The sequence below is a fragment of the Microcaecilia unicolor genome, chromosome 2, assembly GCF_901765095.1.
Source record: "Microcaecilia unicolor chromosome 2, aMicUni1.1, whole genome shotgun sequence".
In the NCBI taxonomy this organism is placed as follows: domain Eukaryota; kingdom Metazoa; phylum Chordata; class Amphibia; order Gymnophiona; family Siphonopidae; genus Microcaecilia; species Microcaecilia unicolor.
In genome coordinates this window covers 44,623,606-44,642,224 of record NC_044032.1, presented here as the reverse complement: position 1 = coordinate 44,642,224, position 18,619 = coordinate 44,623,606, and the positions used below count along the sequence as shown (strand labels likewise).

At 42.5% G+C, this 18,619-nt stretch overlaps 1 protein-coding gene across 1 annotated transcript in view; it reads right to left on the bottom strand.

Annotated features, from left to right (window-relative positions):
- RNF165 (ring finger protein 165) overlaps positions 1-18,619 on the bottom strand; it is a 255,801-nt gene that overhangs the window by 66,767 nt on the left and 170,415 nt on the right. Inside the window, exon 2 of the mRNA XM_030192908.1 lies at positions 14,196-14,505. Within this exon, the coding sequence (XP_030048768.1) occupies positions 14,196-14,505 (310 nt within the window). The remainder of the gene's footprint in view (positions 1-14,195; positions 14,506-18,619) is intronic.

The window sequence follows — 18,619 nt, the reverse complement described above, 5'->3', positions numbered from 1 at the left end:
ACTTCTACAATTCGACATGTCTAGCGCCTTTGACATGGTTGATCATGGAATTCTACTACATATCCTCGAGTACTTCGGAATCGGATGCAACGTGCTCAATTGGTTCAAGGTGTTCCTAACCACACGATCATACCAAGTGACATCAAATTCGATTACATCAGTCTCATGGACACCCGAATGCAGAGTTCCACAAGGATCCCCCCTCTCACTGACCTTATTCAACCTAATGATGATACCACTGGCCAAACTACTATCAAATCAAAACCTCAACCCATACATATACGCTGATGATGTAACGATCTACATCCCATTTAAACAAGATTTAAAGGAAATCTCCAATGACGTTAATCAAAGTCTACAAATCATGCATTCATGGGCAGATGCATTTCAGCTGAAACTTAACGCAGAAAAAACCCAATGCCTAATACTCACCTCTCAACACAACACAAACAAATTCACCACCAACAACACGCCAACACTGAATCTAACAATTTCGGACACTTTATGTTTCAACTATTTTATGAACACCTCAATATGGTACAGCACAATAGTATAAACAGTATTACAGAACGTTTCTGGTGTACTATACATAAATGTCCTAAAATTTAACCGGGGTCAAACTTTTATTTTTATTTCCCCCTCCACTCTTCCCCCCTCCCAATCTCTGCCCCATCCCCAATATGTTTCGCAGGTGTGGGAGCTTCGTGTTGATGTACTAGTTAGGCTGTGATATGCAACTATTCATGACCCTCTGTATGCCTAAAGATCTTCCAGCTACTCAATCCCAATCTCCATCGAGATGGGACTTCTCATTAACCGAGGGATCAAATCTTGTTCCTGGTCCCTGCAGCGATGACTTATTACCAGAGCCTTACCTCCACCATAACATCCAACCCTCAAGACGTCCAGTCCCCTCCCGCATCTCTCTTCTAGCTACTCCCTCTCCTGCCCCCCTTCAACCTCCCCCCCCCCAGCAAGCAGCTAATGGAACTGTCTCACTCTCTAATTCCAGGCCTCCTCCATCCCCACCACTTCGCTTCAACTTTATCAGGCATTGAGGAGCAAGCTACGCCCCCTTGGGCTAAGGGCTTGCAGATATGGCATCCAGATCTGGAGAAATTGTGCTCTGCGTTTGGGTCCAATTTCGGACACTTTAAAAATTCTTGGAGTTACCATTGATCGACACCTAACACTTGAAAGCCACGCAAAAAACACAACCAAAAAGATGTTCCACTCAATGTGGAAATTAAAAAGAATAAGACCATTCTTCCCAAGGACCGCAACCTGGTACAATCACTGGTACTTAGTCATCTAGACTATTGTAATGCACTCTACGCTGGCTGCAAAGAGCAAATACTCAAAAAACTCCAGACAGCCCAGAATACTGCAGCTAGACTAATATTCGGAAAATCAAAATATGAAAGTGCTAAACCTCTACGAGAAAAACTACATTGGCTCCCACTCAAAGAACGCATCACATTCAAAATATGCATCCTAGTTCACAAAATCATTTATGGTGATGCCCCTGCCTACATGTCAGACCTGATTGACTTACCACCAAGGAATGCTAAAAAATCATCCTGCACATTCCTCAACCTTCATTTCCCCAACTGCAAAGGTCTAAAATACAGACTAACGCACGCATCAACCTTTTCCTATATGAGCACACAATTTTGGAACGCTCTGCCGTGCAACCTGAGAACGATCTATGAACTAACCGACTTCTGCAGACTACTGAAGACCCATCTTTTTAACAAGACATACCACAAAGATCAACACATATGAACTCCCTCACATGTATCCAGAATTGTTTCATAATGCTTTCTTGTCCTATTACAATCGTGTTCTAACTTTACCATGTAATCCAAAATCCTTCTGTAATAGCAAATGTTTATAATCTTCTTATTTCCATTACTCATGATGTATTGTAAGCCACATTGAGCCTGCAAAGAGGTGGGAAAATGTGGGATACAAATGCAATAAATAAATAAATTAAATAAATATATGGTCTGTAATTTTGCTCTTTATAAAAGTGTCTACCATTTTGCACGACACTGACATCAGGTTCACTGATCTATAATTTCCCAGATCACCTCTAGCATTACATTGGACACCCTCCAACCTTCCAGTATCATGCCTGATTTTCAAAGATAAATTACATATTACTAACAATAGCTCTGCCAGTTCATTTTTCAATTCTATCAGTACTCTGGGATATACACCATCCAGTCCAGGTGATTTGCTACTCTTCAATTTGTTAAATCGCCACATTATATCTTCCAGGATTACAGAGATTTGTTTTAGTTTCTCTGATTCATCAGCTTTGAATACCATTTGAGGCACTGGTAATTCCCCACATCTTCCTCAGTGAAGACTGAAGCAAAGAATTCATTTTGGGGCTCATTTTCAAAAGAGAAAAACATCTAAAAAGCAGTACAAAGCAGCAGATGGACATCTTTTGTCAAAACATCCAAATTGCTATTTTTGAAGCCCATTTTAAAGATACTTTTCTTTGCAGTTCATCAGCAGTATATACAAATCACAAGGGGGCATTTTTTTTTTTGGGGGGGGGGGGGGTTGGGGGCAGGATGTGGACATTCCCAACACTTGCATGTTTTTCTGCCATAATGGAACACAGCAAAAATGTCCATGTCTGAAAGTTAGATGTTTTGGTCTAGTCCATGTTTTAAATACGAATATGTCACAAAAAGGTGCCTTAAATGACCAAATGACTACTGGAGGGATTAAGGCATGATCCCTCTTCTTCTCCCAGTGGTAACTGATCCCTCCCACCACCCCACCCCACACCAAAGATGTGAAAGAAGCAGTACATACCAGCCTGCATCACAGCTTCAGATGTTATGGCCAGTCCTATTAGAGCAGCTGCAGGTCCCTGGAGTAGCCTAGTGGTCAGTACAGTGCACTGTAGAGAAGGGGACCCAGGCCCATATCCCATTCTGTTACACTTGTGTGAGCCCCCTAAAACCCACCAAAAGCCTACTGTACCCTCATATTAGTGATACCTGCAGACATAAGGGCTGTTGTAGTGGTGCACAGTTAGGATCATTGGGTTTTTGGTGGGTTTTGGAAGGTTCACCATACAATCAATATAAGGGAGTAATGGTGAGACGTGTACTTGGAACCTTTTATGTGAAGTTCACTGCAGTGCCCCCTATGGTGCCGCACTGCTCTGCTGGGATGTCTGTGTAGCCAGTCTACCAAGAATATTGCCCCCCCCCCCCCCCCCCCCACAAGTCCCAATGGCTTGTTTTGTGCATTTTTCCCTTGACCATTTTTTTTTTTTCAGAAATGGTCCGAAAAGGTAGACACACTGAGCACAAAAATGTCTAGCAAATGGCCAGATTTGAAACAAAAACATATATGTTTTTCTGGTTCAAAAATGCCGCTCATATTTTCTCCACTATGGCCTTGCCTTCCCTTACTGCCCCTTATATGCCTCAGTCATCTTGTGGTCCAACTGCTTCTTTTACCAGCTTCTTGCTTCTAATATACCTAAAAAAGTTTTCCTATGTGTTTTTGCCTCCAACACAATCTTCTTTTCAAAGTCTATCTTTGCCTTCCTTATCAGCGCTTTGCATTTGACTTGCCATTCCTTACGCTGTTTCCTATTATTTTCAGTTCGTTCCTTCTTCCATTTTCTGAAGGATTTTCTTTAGCTCTAAGAGTAAGATCATTCCTTTCACCGCAGACCTCTATTCACAAAGGAGCTCTAGGCATTAATGTACAAAAATGTGCACATTTTTACCACAGGGTCATTATTTGTAATAGGGCAAATTCACAAATAACACATGTTTTTGCACATCTGTAGAGGCTAATTCTATAAAAGGAAGGCCTAGTATAGGAGGTTAATCAGACACCTCCGGGGACAGTGGCAGCTGGGGAGTTTGACTGGGGCAGTACACCTGTCAAACCGTAACGCAGGTGTCCTAACGCAAGCTCAGGGAGGACAGAAACCTCCCGCGGAGCAGAAGGGCAAAATCTCGCTTGATCTTGATTTTCAGTATGAATACAGACATCTAACATGAGCTGGACGTAATTTTTTTGTTGTTGTTTTGTTTTTTGAAACACAGTGTTGAAGGATTTGCATATCTGATAATTTTGGTTTATCACTGATGATGTATTAGGAAATGTTAGCCTGTAACAGTTAGTTCTAATGTAATATTTATTGTTTTTATTTATTAAATTTTTTGTTAAATCTTTTGTTAAATTGTAAGCCACATTGATCCAAATGTCATTTGGATAAGGTGGGGTATAAGAACCAATAAATGTGTGTATTGGCACGGCCTGCCCATAGTTTGCCCAAACCCCATGGTGCTTCCTTTGTTTCCCATACCATCTGCACTTCAGTTGGATTTTGAATTTGAATTTTAGATCTACATACATATTCAGGTACAGAGGTCTTACAATCTAAACTTGTATCTGAAGCAGTGGGGGGTAAAGTGACTTGCCCAAGGTCATAAGAAGTGTCTTTCCTGGTTCTCAGTTCAATGCTGTAACTACTAGGCCTTTCCACTATGCTCTCACTAGCCCTATTTAATTTATATATCGAATTACTGAGTAATGCCATCATGACATGAGGGTCCAAGTTCTAGATATACAAGGGAGGCAATGAGGGGCATAATTGACCAGGGCGCCCAAGTTTTCCTGAGGGCATCCTCGCAGGACGGCCCCATGAAGGGGTGGGGAAACCTGTATTATCAAAATAAGATGGGCGTCCATCTTTCGTTTCGATAATACGGTCGGGGACGCCCAAATCTCAACATTTAGGTCGACCTTAGAGATGGTCGACCTAAATGTTGAGATGGTTGACCTTAGAGATGATCGTCCCCGGTTTTTGGAAACTGAGAACGCCCATCTCAAAAACGACCAAATCCGAGCCCTTTGGTCATGGGAGGAGCCAGAATTTGTAGTGCCCTGGTCCCCCTCACATGCCAGGACACCAACCGGGCACCCTAGGGGGCACTGCAGTGGACTTCACAAATTGCTCCCAGGTGCATAGCTCCCTTACCTTGGGTGCTTAGCCCCAAAAACCCACTCCCCACAACTGTATACCACTACCATAGCCCTAAGGGGTGAAGGGGGCACCTTCATGTAGGTACAGTGGGTTTCGGGTGGGTTTTGGAGGGCTCACATTTTCCACCACAAGTGTAACAGGAAAGGGGGGATAGGCCTGGGTCCACCTGTCTGAAGTGCACTGCACCCACTAAAACTGCTCCAGGGACCTGCATACTGCTGTCATGGAGCTGGGTATGACATTTGAGGCTGGCAAAAATTTTTTTTTTTTTAGGGTGGGAGGGGGTTGGTGACCACTGGGGGAGTAAGGGGAGGTCATCCCTGATTCCCTCTGGTGGTCATCTGGTCAGTTTGGGCACCTTTTCATGGCTTGGTCGTAAGAAAAAATGGACCAAGTAAAGTCAGCCAAGTGCTCGTCAGGGACGCCCTTCTTTTTTCCATTATCGGCCGAGGATGCCCATCTCTTAATCACGCCCCAGACCCGCCTTTGCTGCGGTGCCGACACGCCCCTGTTAACTTTGGCCGTCCCTGCAATGGGAAGCAGTTGAGGATGCCCAAAATTGGCTTTCGATTATGCCGATTTGGGCGATCCTGAGAGAAAGACGCCCATCTCCTGATCTGTGTCGGAAGATGGGCGCCCTTCTCTTTCGAAAATAAGCCTGAATGTCTCCACATGGGTTAGTGTTGCACATACTCCTAAACCAGGGTATGTGGAGTATAATCTCAGTCTCTCAGATTTACTTCTAATGCTCACCTAGTACTTGAATCATGCCAAGAAAGCTTCCTTCTTGAATTCATAAGATATAAACATGTATAGGCAACTAGGAGTGGCCTAGTAGTTAGGGTGGTGGACTTTGGTCCTGAGGAACTGAGTTTGATTCCTGGCACAGGCAGCTCCTTGTGACTCTGGGCAAGTCACTTAACCCTCCATTGCCCCATGTAAGCCGCATTGAGCCTGCCATGAGTGGGAAAGCGCGGGGTACAAATGTAACAATCAACAATCAGTGCTTGAAAATTCCTTCTATTCAAGCCTGTGACACCCAAAGTGATAGGAAATATTTTTATATCTTTCTGAGACATTTTCTTAGTCTTGGACTGCATTTATTGGTACTTGAGGATCTTTTCTATCTGTACACAATTTATAGAGTAGTTTCTTGGGAATGACACATCTGTGATCAATGCCATTCTGGTGTTTTCTCCTTTACCACTGTATCTGATTTCATGCATCCAACTTTTTATTGATTGAAATGGGGCCCATGTCATAATAGCGTCTTCATTCTCAATAGTTCTGATAGGATCATGATCCCTATGCTTTTCTGGTACAACAATGTTCTAATGCAGGCTTGTCCAACCTTTTTCTATCTGGAGCCACATTTTATATTTTGTAACATTTGGAGGGCCAAAACAAGTACTGTCATATTTTGCTGCATGTTTCATCAAATAGTGGCAAAATACAACGGTGTAAGTTCCCTTCCCAGCCTTCACCCAGTCTCTCTCTCTCATATACTCCCCTTTCCCCAGTCTTCTCCCAATCTCTTTACCCTCACTTGGCTTCAGCTGCAGAAAAAACAGTGGGATTCCTGCTTCCCCACCACAGGTCTCTGCAAGCTTGGGCCATGTTGAGGTGCAGCCCTGTGAGGTGCACTCATAGCAGAAGGACAGCCAGAAAGGCTCATGCCTGGTGGATGTGGAGAGAGTTGGAAGAAAGAGTAACAATGTCCAGGCATGACAAGTGGCTTCCAGAATAGGTTTGGACAGCGGTGCATGTAAATGTTGTAAATACCCCCAAGAGGGACAGTGGTAAATGGGTTCCCTCAGGGGACAACAGAAGTCTGGAATTAATTTATTTGAAAGGATGAATTTGATGGGTTGAAGATAAATTGAAGTTTTGCCTGCTTGTTGCAGAAAGTTTCAATAAAAGTTGAGTTATTGTTTAAGCCACCAAGCGCAGCGTGGTTTCGGACTGGAGAGGTTAGAGGAACCCTGGCTGGACAAAGGGTCTCCTAGACCCCCGGATCGCTATTCCAGACCATATACCCACTCCCAGCTTGACTGGAGGTGACTGAAGACCTGAGTGCAGCCAGTGGGTCTGAATGAGCGGAGTGTATGTTTATGCACCCAGGTCCAGAGCTAGAACCGGGTAAGACCTGGGTTACAAATCCATGTTTCAATATCAATTTTAGTCTGATATAATATTCTTTAATGATCTTTCCTCTCAGTGATTTATTCTTGATGTCAATGTCACACCTTCATCCACTCCTAGATATTAATATACACCTTGTTGTTAAAGTTCCTTTATCTCACAGTCGTCATAGGATCTTGCTCAACTTTCCTCTAAGAAAGTTGCCTTAGCAAACACTAAGCATAATCTCTGAATCATTGCCATCTTTGGTAGTAAGACCAAATCTATAGCTCAAGTAATTAATAAGAGTACTCAGTAGATTACGTGCAAACGATCGGAGAGAATGTGGCAAAAGCAGGTAGTTTAAAAAAGGTTTGGATAATTTCCTAAAAGAATAGTCCATAAGGCGTTATTAAGATGGACTTCGGAAAATCCACTGCATATTCTAGAATAAGCAGCATAAAATCTGTTTTGCTGTTCTGGGATCTTGCCAGGTACTTGTGACCTGGATTGACCACTGATAGAACCAGGAAACGGGCTTGATGGACCTTTCGTCTGTCCCAGTATGGCAGTGCTTATGTTCTTATGACAGAGAATCTCCCTGAAATATTCTTTGCTAGGTCTTGATGTTAGCAATGACAAACTGCCCATATGCATATTGCAGGTGGAGTGTGGTTTGCCACATTTTCATGGTGAACCTGATGTATTCAATCAACCTAAGGTTTATTTTGGACATTTCAAAGCAATTTATTATCCAGGAATGTAACATGCTATCAAAGGCTTTCTTTTAATCAATCCATGCTATACTGAGGTTTCTGAATTTCTTAGCATTGGCCATAATAGCTTTCTTAAACTGGTCCTTAGTTCCATATAAACCCTTGTTGGTACCCTTCTGTTCTATTTCCATGATGTTATTAAAGTCAATATGATAGACAAGTTATTGGATTGTAATTTTGGGAAGAAAAAATGGTCTGCCTATTATTAGTTGTCTTGCTGCCTGATTAATTGGTTTTGTAATCTGACAGGTCTTAGTGGTGTGTTAATTGTTTGAGCCAAAAATTGCTCATTCCATCTGGGCCAGGGTTCTTCCATTGTGAGGTTTTTTTCAACCTATTTTCCAGATCTTTTATTGTTACATCAGGTCATTCCATAACTTTTATCTTTGCTTTTTTCAGATTTTCCTGTATGCAGGATAGGCATTCTGCTTCTCGATTATACTCTACAGGGTCCTCATGTAAGTTTCTCCAGAATATTTCTGTTTCAGCCTTAGTTGGTGCTGTTTTTCCTTTAATGCTCTTTCTCAGTTCCTTGTAGAATTGTTTTAGGTTCTCTCTAAATAATGTATTTTGATATCTCTCTGTTCCATTTTCTTTATATCTCCGTAGTTTTTGTGCTTCAGCTGCTAAATTTAATTTATTATTGGGGCATTATAAATTTAAAGTCTTACTCTGTTAATGCAGCATGTTTCAGTTTGGTGTTTTGGATCTTTCTCACCTTTCCTGATCTTGATCTTTTTATAATACTCATTTATCCGTGACACCTATGTTTGCAATGATGTTAGTTTTCCTTCAGTGCAGAGTACTAACAGGAAGGATGAAGTAGCAAGCGAGATTATCTGCCTCTGTATCTCTGTTGGTAGAACTCTCTGAATAATAACTTTGCTGCACAATATTGTATTCGTTTAATTTCTGTGATATTAATACATTGTCCCTTTATACAAGTTATGGCCTTATTCATCTTACTTATAATACTCTTTATTCTAGGAGTTAAATTCAACTTGGGTAATCTTTCCATCTCCTGTAACCCAGGAAATGTATCTATTTTCTAATCGGCTAAGAGCTCAACCATTAATTCCTCCACACCTCTAGGTCTTTCTCCTGCCTTTCTTCTTCCTCTTCACTTGACAGACATCTTAGCTTGTCTTTCATCTATCTCACTCTCTTGCAGTTCTGGATCTCCTCTCTCTATCTGTACTTCACCTTTATGTTAGTATTCCATTCTTAGTCTCCTTCTTCTCCGTTATCTACTTTTGTCCTGATGTTCCTTTCTGGATCCCTTCGTTCTCTCTCTGCATCAGCTCTTCTACCTCTACTCCTTTCTGGATCCCCTCTGTCTCCTTCTGTATCAACCTCTCTTCTGATGCTTTTTTCCCCCCAAATCCTTTCTTTCTCTCACTATACCAACTTTTCTCTCATTGTTCCTTCTGAAGTTTCTGTTGCTTTTTCTTCAGATAACTGCCCTCTGATGCTCCCTCTAGTCTTAGGTCTCCTCTTTTGCTCTCCAATTCTTTTTCTACACAAGCCCTCAATTGTAATAAGATGTTATCACTCATGTACTTCTTTTTTTTTTATCTTTGAAATTAGGGATTTTAAATTTGCACCAGTTGATTTGCAGCTTTTCCTGTAGCAATCAGTGGCGTACTAAGGGGGGGCGGTGAGGGCGGTCTGCCCCGGGTGCACGCTGCTGAGGGGGGTGCCGCACGCCGGTCAGCGTCGTTGGTTTCCATGCTCCCTCTGCCCCAGAACAGGTTCCTGTTCCGGGGCAGAGGGAGCATGGAAACCAACGACGCTGACCAGCGCGCGGCACCCCCCCCCCAGCGGCGTGCACCCGGGGGAGTCTTTCGCTGGGGTGGGGGGTGTCCCTTCGCCGGGGGGGGGCATGCTGCACGGGGGGGGGACGCTGCACCCTGGTGGGGCGGGGCGCATCGCAATCTGCCCCGGGTGTCAGCGCCCCTCGGAACGCCACTGGTAGCAATAGTCCTCTTTCCTTCAGTTTTTGGCCAACTCTCTTCATATACCCTCTTGGTTTAATTAAGGTGTGCAGCATAAGGTAGCAATAAATTATTTCCTTTTTATCTACAGAAGCCCACTTAATTATAGTTAATGTTCTTAGGCACCTGTTTACAAAGTCACACTAGCGGCTGGCAGTGTGGTACTGTCAACACAGCCCATTCACCTTGAATGGGCTGTGTCGGCAATGCCACGCGGCTTTGTAAACGGGGGGGGGGGTTAACTTTTTCATTAACTGTTTAGAGAAAGTGATGTGTGTACTTACAGAATAGCACACACTCGCATTTTTGTTATTTATGCATGGATGACTTCACATACTCATATAAATGACTAGCCCCCCCTCCCCTGTTTACTAAGCTGCGCTAGCGACTGCCATGCGCAAAAGCCAACACAGCCCATCCACTTTGATTGGGCTGTGTTGGCATTGCCGCGTGGCTTAGTAGAGTAGATTTCCAGCATTTATGTCCATACATTTGTGTATGTTGATTTGGAAACCGCTTAGGTTGTAGGCAGCGTATAAATGTTTAAAATATTTAAATAAATAATATATGCCACCCAAATCTATGTGCCCCTTATAGAATTACTTACAAAATGCATAATGAATCAAATGGGATGAAGTGGCCCAAGATGGCTTTCAAGTGCCTCCATTAAGTAAATGTTGTTATGAAAAGGAGCCTCTGTTTCATTTGTCCTGACTTGTAGGTATATGAGAACCCAATAAAGCAAGCTACTGGAAGTATTTTATTCTCACTGCATAAATAAGAATCATAAAATCAAATACAAGAGAGGAACACAATTAAATCCTGGAGGAAAATCCAAACATTGTCATCAAATACCCCACAGAAACATGCTTTAAATTCATTAAAGCTACTGTGTGAATGATTTCAAATGCGCTCATAACTGTGATTAGACCATCACCAACCAAACAGATCAAATGCTTGAATAGGTCTTGAAAGGACCCATGAAATGTAAACCTGACTGATGAGATGACTATTTGATTAAAGATAAGTGTTTTAAAGATTTGTTTCAACATTTAAAAGTTTTGGTTTTTGGCACAGTGGTGCGTCACAATTAAAATCAAATGTGCGATGATTATATGAGTCTATTGACAAACAATTGAACTATGCAAGCATTTGACCTGTTTGGTTGGTGATGGTCTAATCACAGTTATGAGCGCATTTGAAATCATTCACACAGTAGCTTTAATGAATTTAAAGCAAGTTTCTGTGGAGTATTTGATGACAGTAAATTAGAAACATAGCAGAAATAACCAAGTAAATAAACCAAGCTTATCTCCACCCAACTCAGTGAGAAACTATGTGGTCTACTGTAACTTTTTCCAAACAAAATTAATATTCCATGTAGCTTTTCTCCTTTAAAAATGCAGTGCACTTCATTTCTCTGTGCAGGTCTGCTATCCTGGGATATTCCCCGGATGTTTGCATAGGGAGAACCTGCTTAAGTTTTTTAAGAATGGCAAGCCATACAGATTCCAGGGCACTTTCAGGCATTCTGCTTCCAGAACTTCTATCAAAAACAACGATACATAGACCTTGTCTGGTACATTATTTTTCCATTAGTAATAATACATTAAGTAACAATGGATATCTGGACTTCAATTGCTCTACATTTTTGTTGGATGTGAGAAGAATTAGGAACTGCAATGGTTCTTCATTAAATGGACGTTTAATTACTTTTGATGATTTTTCATTATTTGTGGAAGATTCTTGGAATTTGCACATGTGATGAATATCGACTTTTTTTATATATATATAAGAACACACAAAAAAAGTTGAAGCTTGCCAAGACCTATGAAGTTGGCCTTCATTCCCAGTCCTGGAGGGCTACCAACAGGTCAGATTTTCAGGAGACCCCTAATGAATATGTGTGAGAGGAATTTGCACACAATGGAGGTAGTGGTTATGTACGTCTCTCCCATGCATATTCAATTAGGGGTCTCCTGCAAATCTGACATGTTGTCAGTCCTGTTGGGAGTGAAGACTAAGAACCTATGATTATAACGTATGAAGGATATAGTTGTCTTAATAATCCCACCATTGTATATGACAGGCCCTCTTTCTAATGTATATACTATACTTACCTTACCTATGATGGTTATTTTAGAAGCTCTACTCCTGTTTCGGACATCTAAAAACCAGCCTTTAGATGTCCATGTGACAAAGGGGTGTGGTCTGAGCATGTTTTGGGAAGGACTAGGGAGGGCCAAAAGATGGGTGTCCTTATTTAGACCTAGTACTTGGCACATCCACGTTACAGAAAAGTGCTCCAATTGAGCAGTTCTCCACTGGAGGGAGTAAGGGAAGCCACAGCAGATATTTTTCTGTCTCTCTGGAGGGCTCACAGTATAAAACATAAAAGAAAAGAAAATTATAAAGAGCTATAGTCAAATTTGAGCCTGCAGCCTCTGAATCTCTGCTCTTGTTCTTAGCTAGCTGCTCTAATCATTAGGCTACTTTGTCATGTGGATGTCTGTATGACTATTTTATAATAAGTACATAAGTACATAAGTAATGCCATACTGGGAAAAGACCAAGGGTCCATCGAGCCCAGCATCTTGTCCATGACAGCGGCCAATCCAGGCCAAGGGCACCTGGCAAGCTTCCCAAATGTACAAACATTCTATACATGTTATTCCTGGGATTTTGGATTTTTCCAAGTCCGTTTAGTAGCGGTTTATGGACTTGTCCTTTAGGAAACCGTCCAACCCCTTTTTAAACTCTGCTAAGCTAACCGCTTTCACCTCATTTTCCGGCAATGAATTCCAGAGTTTAATTACACGTTGGGTGAAGAAACATTTTCTCCGATTTGTTTTAAATTTACTACACTGTAGTTTAATCGCATGCCCCCTAGTCCTAGTATTTTTGGAAAGCGTGAACAGACGCTTCACATCCACCTGTTCCACTCCACTCATTATTTTATATACCTCTATCATGTCTCCCCTCAGCCGTCTCTTCTCCAAGCTGAATAGCCCTAGCCTCCTTAGTCTTTCTTCATAGGGAAGTCGTCCCATCCCCGCTATCATTTTAGTCGCCCTTCGCCGCACCTTTTCCAATTCTACTATATCTTTCTTGAGATGCGGCGACCAGAATTGAACACAATACTCAAGGTGCGGTCGCACCATGGAGCGATACAACGGCATTATAACATCCTCACACCTGTTTTCCATACCTTTCCTAATAATACCCAACATTCTATTCGCTTTCCTATGCTGACATTCCTATGCTGCCACACAGTCGTCCAAGTCCCTTGTTATGTCCTGTTCGTAGTTTGGATGTTTCAGGGGCCCTTTTACAAAGTGGTGGTATGCCCAACGTGGACTTACCACACATTAATCTGCAGCTACCGCTGGCCCAACATGGGTGCCGGTTGCAATTCCAGCCCCAGTGTGCACCATTTCCCGTGCTAGGGAAAATAGGCCCATATTTTTTTGTGTGACTGTCACCCGGCGCTAATCGAGCAGTGCCGCATGCTACCTGGTTACCGCAGGGTCAGCATGGGAACCCTTACTGCCACCTCAGTGGGTTGCAGTAAATGCTCCCCCACCACCACCACAGGGCCACATGGTAAGAGCAATCTTATTACACGGCCATGGCTATTTTCAGCCTTTTTCACCCGCTGTGGTAAAAAGAGCTGCAGCATGCAGCAACACCCCCCCCCCCCCCCCCCCCCCCGCTGACGCAGACCCATTTTTACCGTAACTTGGTAAAAGGACCCCTCAGTTTATAAAATGGATGTTCATGCTGGACGTCACCAGCATTTGTACATTCTTTTCTCATGTATTACAACAGGCTGTATGTCAACAGATTCTGTTCTAAAGTACATGACAAACGGACCTCCATATCTGATGAACAAACTTAAATGTTCATATTCTGAGTTAGATGTTCTTTCTAAAATTCCACTCTGCACTATATATACATTAGGTTTTGAAAAAAAATGTAAGTAACTAACTAACTAACTAACTAACATTTCTAAAGCGCTACTAGGGTTACGCAGCGCTGTACAATTTAAACATAGAAGGACAGTCCCTGCTCAAAGAGCTTACAATCTAAAAGGAAATTGGGACGATATTTTATATGACTCGTGTCTCCCCCCCTCCCCTGGTTTTCTGGATCTTGATGGTGATGAATCCTTTGCAGGGCATATATAGACTAGGCCACTTCTTTAAGGGAAACGTTAAGAAAGAGGCAGAAAATGTCATTTTTACTTACAGAAATCTCTTGATGGCTCACCTGGGATGTGGCATAAGCCTGCGGTGCTGAGCATCAAGAAGATGTTGCTGGAGGAGGTATTGCTGGTGTAGGGCCTGAGGTAGGAAGGAGGGTCCTGTCACATCCTGGAACTGCAGCGCTGGCAGAGGTGGCAGGGGCTGGTGCAGTGGGCCATTATGCTGGTGGGCTGATGACATGTGAGGATTCAGTCCCTGCTGTGACTGGACGGGGTGAGGGACCGGAAAATCGGCAGGGATCTGAGGCTGAGGGCTCAAGTGGAAGTGACGGCAGGAGGTAGCATGAGCATGCTGAGACCTTTGAAAAGGGGCACCTAAAAACAAACAGATAATGATTGTCAAGATATGGACAGGAAGTTCCGCACCAAAAATGTAAGACCTTTCTAAGCCTAGAGACAGTAAACTATTGTTAAGGGAATTTCAACTGACTTTGATCCTACTTCCTTCTTTTCTTATCTGTTCAATGATATGAGATACTCGTCCCTCAAACTGTGTTCACCAAAATCTAATGTGTATAACAATATATTCTGCCACAGGAGAACTTATAATTCTCTCTCATCTAACATATGTTATAATTATAGAACTTTACAAATTTACTATATAGTATCTGGTTTAGATTTTAATTTATTGTGATATCTGGATCACGCTTTTCTATCGGTAAAAAACCCATACTCAATGCATGTTACATAATCAAACAATGACACATAACAACACATAAAATAGTACATGTGGTAAAGTATTTCTAGTAAAGCAATTTGCTAGGATATTGGGAGCAATGTTACTACAATTACCCAATTATGGCATAGTAAACAGTCATTTCTGAAGAAAACTAACAGGTTCATTTTTGAACGAGAAGGACGTCCATCTTTTTGGCATAAATTGGAAGATAGACGTCCATCTCCGAGAGACGTCCAAATCGGTATAATCGAAACCTGATTTTAGATGTCTCCAACTGCAGTCCGTAGCAAGAACATCCAAATTTCAAGGGGGTGTATCAGAGGCGTAGCAAAGTCAAGACTTGGGCGTCTTTGACCCATAATCGAAAAAAGCAAGGACGTCCATGACGAACACTTGGACGTTTTCACCCGGACTTGGTTTTTTTTTTTTTTTTTTTTACAAATAAGGAAAAAAGGTGCCCAAACTGACCAGATGACCACCGGAGGGAATCGGGGATGACCTCCCCTTACTCCCCCAGTGGTCACCAACCCCCTCCCAGCCTAAAAATAAATTTAAAAAAAATTTCCCCAGTCTCTTTGCCAGCCTCAAATGTCATACCCAGCTCCATGACAGCAGTATGCAGGTCCCTGGAGCAGTTTTAGTGGGTGCAGTGCACTTCAGGCAGGCGGACCCAGGCCCATCCCCCCCCCCCACCTGTTACACTTGTGCTGGTAAATGTGAGCCCTTCAAAACCCACCCAAAACCCACAGTACCCACATGCAGGTGCCCCTCTTCACCCCTTAGGGCTATGGTAGTGGCGTACAGTTGTGGGAAGTGGGTTTTGGGGGGGTTGGGGGGCTCAGCACCGAAGGTAAGGGAGCTATGCACCTGGGAGCAATTTGTGAAGTCCACTGCAGTGCCCCCTAGGGTGCCCGGTTGGTGTCCTGGCATGTGAGGGGGACCAGTGTACTACGAATACTGGCTCCTCCCACGACTAAATGGCTTGGATTTGGTCGTTTTTGAGATGGGCGTCCTCGGTTTCCATTATGGCCGAAAACTGGGGCCGCCCATCTCAACATTTAGGTTGACCATCTCTAAGGTTGACCTAAATGTTGAGATTTGGGCGTCCCCGACCATATTATCGAAACGAAAGATGGACGCCCATCTTGTTTCGATAATACGGGTTTGCCCGCCCCTTCGCTGGGACGTCCTTAGAGATGAGTGCTGTTAGAGATGGTCATCCCTGTTCGATTATGCCCCTCCACATATCTCTTGACCTGTGTAAATCAATTTGACCGGGTTACCCCACTTTTTCATCAGCATCCTAGGCTTCTGATCAAATTCAGAATCCAACACAAATGACTAACTTTAACCCATCATGTGCCTGACTGGCCTCTATTATTTCATCTTAGAATTCCCTTGCAATCCTTACAGTCATTGACAATTAATTGTTTTTCCATTCCTTCTGTTTTTCACACACAATTTGCCTCCACTAGATGTAATGTATTCTTTTTTTCTCCTCTTCATTATGGAATGCTTTATCAATCTCAATTCATGGTGAACTAGCATTCTCTAAATTTCAGTCATCTCTGAAAACCATCTTTTCACATTGCACTTTTCCAAGTGCCATGGGGATGGGATAATGGTTGCACTAGTACGAGCGGACAGATGTGATGTGATTGTTTTAGAATTTTAAATGTCCTTTTCTGTATTTTATCTGTTTCTCCTATCCTAGCTATTCATTGTAGTTCATTTCCTTTTTCTAATTGTTCTTGTACTTTGAAGGGCAGTATAACAAGTGACTAATAAACACAAACACTGGGGCCATATGCTGATAGTGTCTTCTGGTATCTCTTTCAGCCCAAAGACACAGATTCCTCTAACTGTACCGCAAAGTATGTTCAGGTACCTAGGACTGATGGGTCACCAGGAGTAGTTGAAGAGGACACCATCATTGCAGGCTCAGTGAAAAGCCTTCAAGGAGCACTGGAGACCCAGGAAGGATCAAAAGTGCCTTCTCTGCAATAGAGACAAGGGGGAGCGATGGTATTCTACTAGACTTGCAGAATTGGCACCTCAGTGTCTTCACACCCCATGTTTAATCTTTGTGGGTGAAGGTTGCTATTCTGGTTTTCACTCACCTGCCTTGGAGCCTTATAAGGAATTTAACTTCGAAGCTATTTGGGAACCTATCATGGGCCATTCACTCACAGAAAAAACTAGAAATGATTTCATAAAGCAAGAATTTGTACTGCTACAACAGAGCTTAACACAACCTTGATCTCCAAGCTTACCCAGTAGACTTTGCTCCCACCATAATCAGAGGCACAGTAAATACACTTATAATTTAAATTCACTCATTTGATTGTAACCACAGAAAGATGGTAAATCAAATCCCATTACAGATGCTACTGCTGGTATTGCTAATCCCATTTCTAAACAGACTGAACATATAATTTCAGGACAATGCCACGAAATCCTAAATAATTCTATAGCCCATGAAATTTTAAATTTGGCAATATGAAAGACTGTTGAAAATGTTCATGGCAAGGTGAAGGAAATTTAAGTTTACCAGTTAAGTATAATCTATTGCCTCAAAGTACATTTGAACTTTCGGGGAATACAATGAGATGATGTAATCTGTGACATTCCCGTCTCCAGCGTGTATTACTGTACTTACTACCAAGAAGGAGCAGGATCGACAGCTGCAATCTGTGCAGCTGTTTCTAGACAGCTGGAAACAGGCCGCCTTATACCAGCTACTCTGACTGTAGATTGGATTTGGATTCAAATACAGAGTGACTCCTTCCACTCTTCTTTAAGCAAAGAAATTTGTTGTTTTTGAACTGTGAAGTTAGGTTTATTTGTTTTTCATTTTATAGCCCACCTATTAACTAGGGGGATAACAATACACATATACAACATACACATCAGTTTTCAGATGTTGCTAAAGTTACTCAAGAAAACAGAACATTATGTATTTATTTATTTATTTATTGCATTTGTATCCCGCATTTTCCCACCTCTTTGCAGGCTCAATGTGGCTTACATTATGCCGTAATAGCAAGCGCCATTACCGAAAGGAGAGACACAGAATATTATTGCATTTAAAGTAGAGAAATATAAAATAAATTAGAAATAAACGGTATATAAATCATTTCAGGTGTAAGAGAACTAGGGTAATATGTAACTCCAGACTTCGTTCCTTTTATCTTGCGGCACCTTATGCCTGGAACCGTCTTCCTGAACCCATACGTCTAGCTCCATCTCTACCTGTTTTTAAATCTATGTTGAAAGCTCACCTTTTCACTACTGCCTTTGGCCCCTAACCGTTACTCATTTGCCCTCCTCCTTCCCTGTTCCTCTTTACCCTGTAATGCCCTTGCCCAGGTAAAGTTGACGGGGGCGTGTTGGAGGCGTGGTGAAGGCGGAACTGGGGCATGGTTATCGGCCGAGGAGAGATGGGCGTCTTTAGCTGATAATCGAAAAAAAGGCGTTTTTAACGCGATTTGGGGTCACTTTTTTTGGACCCTTTTTTTCACGAATAGGTCCAAAAAAGTGCCCCAACTGACCAAATGACCACTGGAGGGAATCGGGGATGACCTCCCCGGACTCTCCCAGTGGTCACTAACCCCCTACCACCAAAAAACCCCCACTTTAAAAACTTTTTTTCCAGCCTGTATGCCAGCCTCAAATGCCGTACCCACCTCCATGACAGCAGAATGTATTCTATCCTGTGACAGCCTTTCCCTGGTTCTGATGTGGCTCTCG